At 47.3% G+C, this 9,821-nt stretch overlaps 1 protein-coding gene across 1 annotated transcript; it reads left to right on the top strand.

Moving 5' to 3' along the window:
- Positions 1 to 8,369: 8,369 nt before the first annotated feature.
- Positions 8,370 to 9,248, top strand: SIAH2 (siah E3 ubiquitin protein ligase 2; the record flags this gene model as incomplete). Its single annotated transcript, XM_009576051.1, has 1 exon — positions 8,370 to 9,248. A coding segment is annotated over one exon (558 nt), but the record flags the coding sequence as incomplete, so codon positions are not given.
- Positions 9,249 to 9,821: the final 573 nt, after the last annotated feature.

The following is a 9,821-nucleotide window of genomic DNA, read 5'->3' as shown; positions in this document are numbered from 1 at the left end:
CCCTGCCCCCTATCTTAAGGCTTTCCCCCTGCCCCCCCCTTTTCCTCTAGGATGGTCAAAAGAAGGGAGAAAAACTCGTGTTCTGTCATATTCTGTTCCCTCCGCAAGAAGCGCCGTGGAAAAGCTTACTCATTTGGGTGTTTCGGTATAAACGCGACCTTGAAGTGTGGGTTGTTCTTTTTTTTTTTTTTTAAAACAGCGCGTGCTCCTCTTTCAGCCCGAAAAAACCAAATTTCAAAACCCTGTGAAGCAGCCGGGGTAGGTGCAGTGTCGTGTTCGGCCTCGGATTTGTACGCTGGGCAGACTGAGGAGGGGAGAACAGACTGATGCAGAATTTCCCGAGGGGTTTATGTCTCGTCTTCGCTGCTAGTTTGATACAGAAATATTGCAGCTTACGAGAAGACTTTAAGGAGCTTTCTAAGGTTCATCCAACGTAAGCAATAGCAGGTTCACTTGGCAGTGTGTAGAAGGTGATGATTTCTTGGCATTTACAATAATGCCCTAGGACTCTCCTCCCGCAACAGCACACGGGACTTGTCCAGAGCCACCGCAGACAGCAAAGCTGTAGCTCTGCAAAGTCTTCATTTTCTGCTGGTCCGTGTCCCCTTCCTCCCTTTATTTCTTCCCCATCATAAACACAGAACAGAAAAGGAGGCGCTTGCTGGCCTCCGGTAGCCTGTTTCATGGTTCTGCAGGTTTCTGAAGTAAAATAAGATGATGGGAGTGCCACCAGACTTAAAAGCAAAACTTCTAACGATTCTTCTAATTCACTGAAAATCCTGCTCTAAATTTTGTCCTAGTATTTGGCATAATCAGTAGATACAAAGGCTAGACCTTCTCCCCCCGCTCCCCCCCCCCGCCACTTATTTTAATCTATGCTGATGCTCAGTCTTAAAGTGTTTTATGGAGGTAGCAGAAATTCTGTTCGTGTCTCCGCAGCCCTCCTTTGGCTCCTAAGGAAGCCCCTTACCAAGGGGCTGGTAAGCTGTCAGGTCAGATTACATCTGAATTATTCTTTTTTCAAGTCTCTTCTGTCTCAGCACTATTTCAGGTATTCACATTTAAGTCTCATTTTTTTAAGTGGGTTTTCTATTTAAAAGAACTAGCTGAACTGCTCTAAAGTACATATCCTTCCTAATAGACATTTACCAGGATGACAGATACGTACACAGAGGCAATCCTTTTTATGTCTTCCTGGAGCCCCTTGATGCTCTACCTCCGTAATATTGAAAGCACTTTAAAACCACAGGCTGAAGCGATGGAGGGACAGATATAGGAACTGCTGGAGCTGATGTGGAATACGAGGAAAGTTTTAAAATACAGAGCTGTCCGTGGCGAGGTGGAGAGCCGTGGTCAGGCTGGCAGTGGGACCGATGGAGCCAGAGTGGGCACTGCTGGGCTCCGGCGGCGCATGGTGAGCTTTCCAGTGAGAGCTGCGAGGAGGCACTCGCTGCCTCTGCCAGGAAAGGCCAGTCCCTAGCAGCAGCTTCTCCCGGCCAGCCCGCAGGAGCATCGTTAAGGATGCACAGGGCATAATGGCACCTCCAGAGCGAATCGTCTGTGTCGACTCCCGCAGCACGGCGTGGTTGGTGGCGAGAGCCCTGTCTGCCCTCAGGGGGCTGGCTGGGTCACAGGACAGGACACGACGGCTGTCGGCGTCTCGCAGAGCTTTTGATAGCGTGGGGCTGTTTCACCGCTCACCCTTGAACGGGAGTTAACCTCACGATGGCAATAACAGATGGTGCGCAGTGGTGGCACACAGGTTCTCTCTGCTCAACGCAGCAACAAGTGCAGCGAGCCACACTCCCAGCTGTGGCCCAGTCTGAGCCCAAGGGAATACAAACAGCCAGTGCGGGTTTTTCACTGAAATGCTGGCCTAGTTCTCATTTTCTGAAGTGTCTCGTCGTCTCATCTGTGACATGCTGGTATTCCCTGCTTGTCCTAAACGAAACGGATGCATCCAGGCTGGAGTGGCTCCCGAGGACCAGAGTCCTTGCAGCCCTTCGTTGCACTGAGGTGCAGCTCTGCTGCCCGCAGATGCCCGTCTGTCCAGCAGCCCAACCGCCAGGCAGGACTCCTGCCTGCTTGTCCCCACACGTTGCGGGTAAACAAAGCGTGAGAAGGAAGAAAAAGCCTACAGACTGTTCCCTGTAAAGAGGAGAAGATAAGACGTTCCTAACTTTACCTGTCAGACGTTACTTTACTCACTTGGTAACAGAAAGGTTTCTTAAGCCCTTAATTGATGGGATTGGCTTCTTCACCCCTTTAGGTTTGCTTTCTCCATGGGTAGAGGAATAAGCACCAACAAAGAGAAGTATGTCTAAGAACAGTCCCCCACGCCATGCCCCCCGGGAGAACTGAATAGCTATCCCTGCATCTGTCAGGCAAGTTCTGGTTCAGGTGTATCAGCTGTAAACACTTATCCAGTTGGGCATTCTCTAAATATAAATTATAATAAGAAGGCTAGCACATGTCAAGCAGTTAAGAAAACAGCATTTCCAAAAATTCCTCCAAGTATTACTCCTGTGGTTGACATTGTGCTCTTCAAAGCAGTGACTTGGAGGAGGAGGGATGCTGGTTTTGCAATGGCTGAAGCAAGCGCTGGGGATCAGGTAGCCCAAGGTCTTGGTTATGGGACTGTGAGAGTTTTGGCTCTGACCCAGCGGTGTTTTGGTGGTCTCTGCAATAACCCAGGGTGCAGGTCTGTGCTGGCGGGCATATCAGAGGCTGCCGCTGCGGCAGGCAGGAGGCCGTGTAGTGAGCTCGTGCCGGCTTGGGGCTTGGTTTGGTTTCTTGGTACAGCGCCTGCAAGCCAGTTCGGAGCTGGGAGAGCTGGAGAGGGACTGAACCAGCAGCGGTCGGTGTGCCACACCTCGCAGCTGCCCGGCGAGATCCTAGTGCAGGCAGGAGCCCTGGGCCACGGCACGTGGGAGGGTACAGCTGGGGCGGCGCAGGGGGTGGCAGCAGCCCCTGGCCCCAGCTGCGTGCAGGGGAGCCGGGCGGCGTTGCCGGCAGGATGTCGAGTTCCCCCTGCTGCCGTGGTCACACGTGCACCTGTGAGTTGCCTAGCTCGGACCCACAGACCCGAAAACATGGCACTCGCGGAGCCCCACGTCCCAGGCCACGCTGCGGTATGACCGGTGTGGGAGCATGCATCCTCCCTGCGCAGCAGCGTCCACTCGCCAGCTCCCCACTCCCCGCTCGTCGGGCACCCAGAAGCTCCTTGTGGCATAGAGGTGTAAATAAGTCTCTGCTCCTCTTCCCTCACACACCCTCTCTTTTATGTGGATTTTTTCTGCCGTGAGCAATTCCTGCTCTGCTGCTTTCACTGTTCCCAAGAGCTGCAAAGTGAAATTAGCAGGCGTTAATGTTTTTCACCCTTACTTCTTGGGCCCAGAAACAGCAACAAACTGTCAGGGCTGCAGTTCTCAGTCGGTGCTTGTGTAGGTCGCAGGCAGCCAGCGGGGAGGTGACCCACCGTGTCCCTCAGTGGTGGGCACCCATCGGGTGCTGCTGCAGCACCAGGGGTTCCGGCAAGAACCACCCCGCTCTGCAGCCGGCACACACCAGCCCACCGCGCCAGGGCCTGGCCCTGGTCTGACTCATCTGCGGTTTTCACAGCATTAAGGGAACCTGACGTAAGCTTTCAGAGACGCGGGGTGGAACTTAGAGCTCCAGAAAATGGGAAGGAACAAATAGAGATGGTGGTCTGTCCAGAGGAGGGCCCTGCGCTTCTAGAGAGAACCGTGAATGGTACTTGAAATAAATAGGACTAAGACAAGACAGAGCTGACAGAAAATGGGGATTTGGTGTTGCCCATAGCTACAGCTGCTTTGAGGGTTGTTCTTAAAATGCTTTAAGGAAGAATTACAGTTATTGCATCCAGAAGCCTTTGCAGGGCTTCTGGGGAAAAAAAAAAAATCTATAGGAGGATTTAAATCTTAAAGTCACAGTAAAGTTACTGAAAATATAAAATGCCTTTTAGTGCTCTAAGCAATCTGCAGAAGATAAAATGCACATCATAAATACACTCAAACTCCTAATTAATGAATGCCAAAAGGAGTTAGTTATTTTCTTTCATCTTTTAAATAAGTGCTAGCGGAAAATAATATGAAGGTGATATCTAGTTATGAAGCTGACTTAATTTGGATATAGGTCCTTCCGTAATTTTGGAGTTTTTGTCCAATATTGGCTATGAAAGAAAATAAATCTTACGAATTTGAACCTGCATGAAGAGACACCAGAATCCATTTTCACAGCAGTGTGTGAGATACGCTGTGATCGTTAGCTGCTAAACTTGGAACTGTGACCTGGCAAACTGAGCAGCGTAGAGGCGTTTCTCGATTTAACCACTTCATCCAAAGTCTGTGGGAAAGCAAGTAGAGTTGTGAGTGTTCTCTGTTGTCATCGGCAGAACTGCAGTCCTCATGTAACCACGAGTATTAGCCGAGATCTGTGCCCTGCCATGTTTTGCTAGCCTTTTGTGGTGGGACTTGACAAACAAAGCTGTTCATGCTTGAGTGATCTTGGCATGGCCATGGAAATGACGTGGGACCAGCACTCCTCATCTGCCTTGTGTAAAACTGTAGGCAGTTCCTGCTTACATTTCAGTTTACAATAGAACTTACCTCCAACATACACAGACCAGCACTAAGGAAAGAATATCCAATAGCAAATTCAGTGTTTGTTTACACACTGATAGCAACCCAGTTGGGCAGCTATATGGATTGCATTTAGCGATGTATAATAGGGGAAAAAGAAGAAAACAAACAAAAAAACCCCCAAAACTTCTGTGTAGATACACCAGTGAATTCTCAGTGCTGTGATTAATTCAACCTAACAATAAGTTTTACTTATAATAAAGGAAATTACTCTTCTAGTTATTACATACATTAAAAAAAATCTAAGTACATGGGACTTGATTTTTCAGGGGATTGAAACCCCATTCTTACCAGCTTTCCTAGGAGCGGTGATGCTTTGCATCTTGGAAGCTAGTACAGGTACCTCGCATGAAGAGTCTTCCAAGATCCTTTAACACAGCCATCTCTAACTGGAGATGCTGCTGTGTTTCTGAGTTTCCAGATGCTTCTGGTCCTTTTGAAGAAAAGTGAATCTAGTAAATTCATTGTACTGAACTCTTACACTTCACTTTGCAGAAAAAACTGAAAGTCTTTCTGCGCCTCACAACCAACACTTGGGATTTAAAAAGTGGAAGGCATAGTGAGACCATATATAAACTGAGAAGTCTTTAATACAAGACTAACTGCTTGCTTTAATTCTCTTTAGACGGGTAGTAGGAGGTAGGCAGAAGTGCTCTATGTCCTTAGACCACTGGTGCTACACCATCAGTTCAAGGGAAAGCATGATGGGTTTCCCGTGTAACCAAACAACTTGCAAACAGAAACTGCAGTTCACGTTATTATTGTATACAAACTTACTCCTGTATCTTGTCCAATGCTGCCTCTACAGCCTCTTCAGAGCTTTGTCATTTTAAAGATTTTATGCAAATACACTAAATCTAAATAAGGTCACACTTCCTATTTCCAAGACATAGTAGACTCTAACAAAGCAGTAGGGGTTTTTTTTTGAGAAAAATGCATGTTTATTTTGTTTTTAACTGAACAGACATCCCTTACACATAGGGGTCTGCTTACATCACCCTACTCTGCACATGTGCATAGAGTCTGCACGCTCTATATGAAATGACACAACACGCTCTGGTCCTTTCCCAGGTGAGCCATAACAGCAGATCGAGCACTGCTGGCAGAGCAGAGTTTATAAATGCACTCTGCCGGGCAGCTGGCTGGGGCCTGAGCTGGTTTCCCCACCGGTGCAAGGCTCTGGAAAGCACAGAGGGTTGCCGTTTTCTGGGCTGGACCTCACTGTGCATCCCTGGGGCAGCTCCCTAGGATCACTGCTAGACTGGGCTGAGCATCTGTACCCAAGCTTGAATGAATGCTTCGGAAGGCCAGAGGGATCTTAAAAGCAGGGACAGACTTTTACAAAGCACTGGAGGAGGAAGAAGCACAGGAGGGTCTCAATCCTTGTTGGGTCCCTGAACGCTGCTGACACACACACAGGAGCAGGCAGGCCTCTTCTTTCCAGAAGCATTATTTGTATCTCAAGCCACTTGTATACTAGAGGGAGAGTCTGCTGGCTAGAGCAGGAGGGATTTGGACTTGGCAGTCTATTCCCAGCTCTGCTACTGATTTCCCATGTGGCTTCAGAAAAGTTACTTTAATCCTGTGTCCCTGCCTGCCTTCGTTTACAGGGTTGATAATACTGGCCTGCCTCTGCTAAGTACTTTCAAGCGTAACTGATGTTTCCTGAATGCTTTAGGACACTCGGAAAGCTATCCTGTCAAAGTGAAGTTCAGAGGAGCACACGCAGAGTGACATACGTGGCAAAAACATGGCATGCTAAGTCATGTATATAGTGATGAGCTCTGAGCTGACTGTTTCCTCTTAGGAAAGAGAATACAGTGCTAAACAAACAACTACGAAAACAAGAACATAATACTTTCCAGCATGGAATACTAGAAATGATGAGAAGGGCAATGAAAAAGCGGAAAACAGTCATGCCAGCCCAGACATTAGTGTCACGCCTGCACTGTTACACCATGCGCAGCCCTGGCTCCCCATCTCAAGGCGGACACGGTAGAAGTGGAAAAGGTGCTCAGGCCAAGTAGCTCAAAGGTAGTGTATAACCTGTACACAGGGAGAGGCGAAGCAGGCTTTTGAGGGGTGTGATAAAGATCAATGACATTTGCCAAGCAGCATGAAGACGGCAAGTCAGTTTTTGCTGTTCGCAGTCTCCCATCATTGGTAGGGCTCCTCACCAAATGAAGCCTGCAGCGATGGGTTTGGGAGCACACAAAAGCAGGTACTTTTCACAGTGAAGGGCAAAGCCACCACTATTTGCTCGTCTTGTTTTTACACTCTCACTTCTGTAATCACCACTGGTTGCTTTCGCATAGACATCTGGTTTTGCCTAACCAGCAGCTTGTATATCCTTACTAATTTTGTTAATGACGTTAGACTCGGAGCTGCTCTTCAACACACTGCATGATGGAGGTGTTAATGGGGATATGAACATGGCAAAAAACAGAGGCCAGTGGGGCTGGAAGTGTACACGTACCTGGGTCGCTGTGCTATGCGGCAGGGCAGCAGGCATGGCAGACTGTGTGTTTGCCATGATGGGGCTTCTGCCTTCGGCAGGAGGGACGCCTTGTTCCACTGCAGTGCCCTGCAATAAAGCCATTAGCAGAGGATTAAGCAGCAGAGGCAGACACAGTAAGTGAAGGCTCACGTTAACTCTTTATGGCTTATAAAACAAGCTCCTCCAGAAGCACAAGGTCGAGTTTCTGTCCCAGTATTCCTAGCACAGTATTCCTAGTGTTTGCAGCATGGGTGGTTTGCATCTTGGGCATTTAACCCTTTAAGCTGAAACTTCCTGCACACATGTTAGCCCAGAAATAATCATTTATACCTTGGTTATATCTGTCCTCAAGGAAGTGTCATAGTGTCCATAAGCAGCCACACACGCATGTTGTAACCTGCATGATAGTGTTAGTGGTGTTGGTATTGCTACGGATACCTACAGACTGGGGGAGCTGTGCTCTTGGGGAGAACAGAAGAGACTTTTATTCTCTCTCTGGAGGTAGCGTGAAAGCAGCATGATCAGTGTGGACAACTGAACTGACTAGAAAAAGGAAAAGCATCCCTGTTTTTTTAAAGCAAATTAACCCTCTAATGTGCCCTGTGACATTAAGAGAAGTTAGATGGTACTTATTTGTGCACTAGCTTTGTGCTCAGTGAGAAATTGTCCTCTCTCTTTCCACTTCGCACAACTGCAGTGTTGAAACTGTTAAACACTGTTGAAACAGTGTTTAAAAAAAGCTGTGAAGAATCTGCATTTGAATTTAATGGAAGTGCTTTTGCTCTGTGATGGTAATAAGGTACATCTATTAAAAATACTTCACTCTAGTAGCTGTTTGCTGAAACTAGAATCCTTTGTTCTTTTTAAAGAAAAGAAAAATCCAAACCAGGACCACTTCAGCTGATCTGGACCGATCAGATCTAACTGCAACAGCAAATCTAACTACAACTCAGCCTTACAATCCATTTTATCTAAGTGCTTGCATTAGAAAAAAAAAAAACCACAAAAGACAAGAAGAATCCATTTTTAAGTGGAAACAAAAATAAGTAGAGCTCAGCTCTGAATCCAGGGCTAAATAGAAGTATCTAATGTAAAATTTGCAATGAGAACAAGAGTTCTGGTTGATCACCAGTGTTTCCAGTTGACAGGTGGGAGCAGCGAACACTAGTGCTGGTGCCTTTCCTGACAGCTTGTATTTGGTCTTTTTCCAGTACGCCACAACAGGCTGCTCTCTGACACTCCATCACACAGAAAAGCCAGAACACGAAGACATCTGTGAGTATCGTCCCTATTCCTGCCCATGCCCTGGTGCCTCTTGTAAATGGCAGGGATCCTTGGAAGCCGTGATGTCCCACCTCATGCATGCCCACAAAAGCATTACCACACTTCAGGGAGAAGACATCGTTTTTCTTGCCACAGACATTAACCTTCCAGGGGCGGTTGACTGGGTGATGATGCAGTCGTGCTTCGGTCACCACTTCATGCTGGTGCTGGAGAAACAAGAGAAGTACGAAGGTCACCAGCAGTTTTTTGCCATCGTGCTGCTCATCGGCACCCGTAAGCAAGCGGAGAACTTTGCGTACAGACTGGAGCTGAATGGCAACCGCCGCCGGCTGACCTGGGAGGCAACGCCCCGCTCCATCCACGACGGGGTGGCTGCGGCCATTCTGAACAGCGACTGCCTAGTTTTTGATACGGCTATAGCACACCTTTTTGCTGACAACGGAAACCTCGGCATTAACGTGACTATTTCTACGTGTTGTCCGTGATGTATTTGCATAGCTAGCAAAACCTAGGCTGTCTGGACATAATGCTTTACATTTACCAAGGGTTTTCTTTTTGTTCTGTTTTTTTAATGATATTCAACTATGTCATCATGTATGCTAAGGTTCCTAAATAGCCAACATTTTTAACTTTGGAGAGAAGAGGAACAAGAGTATCCTGTAAGTAATATGAGTGGGAAAAGGTCTTTTTAAATTCTTGGGTGCCTTAGGAAGATTCCCCACACACAGTCACCTTTTTTAATTTAATTATATTTTATTTAAAGAGTGCTTCCATTAGACATGTGGCTTAAGAGACTTGAAGGACTGCATTTCAGCAGGAACACAGACTTTCTCTCTCACTGGTGAGCTTTAATAACAGTTTTTAGTAGGTGGGAAAGAAATCCAAGCAACCTCTCACAAGAGAAGTTGTGACTCAAAGCGGAACAATAGGTACTTCAGGTACTCCATTTCCTGCTACCTTATTAAAAAGGGATGGGCATTGGATCATTTGCTGTGTTTTTAAAAGAAAAAAGGGGAGGAACACAGACTTTCTCTCTCACTGGTGAGCTTTAATAACAGTTTTTAGTAGGTGGGAAAGAAATCCAAGCAACCTCTCACAAGAGAAGTTGTGACTCAAAGCGGAACAATAGGTACTTCAGGTACTCCATTTCCTGCTACCTTATTAAAAAGGGATGGGCATTGGATCATTTGCTGTGTTTTTAAAAGAAAAAAGGGGAGGAGGGGCTGGGGTAAAGCATGGCAGGTTTCAGAGAGCGTGGGAATTGCCAGCTCCTGTCCGTTTTAGGGGGAGCAGTGAGCCCAGCACACGGCACAACCACTCACAGCCAGGTACGGGTGAAAGCAGGAGGCACACACCTAATGTATCTCAAACAGCTAGAC

Source organism: Fulmarus glacialis, unplaced genomic scaffold (genome assembly GCF_000690835.1).
Source record: "Fulmarus glacialis isolate BGI_N327 unplaced genomic scaffold, ASM69083v1 scaffold7844, whole genome shotgun sequence".
Classification (NCBI taxonomy): Eukaryota; Metazoa; Chordata; class Aves; order Procellariiformes; family Procellariidae; genus Fulmarus; species Fulmarus glacialis.
Note: the sequence above shows the minus strand (reverse complement) of the source record. Positions and strands in the feature narration are given on the sequence as shown.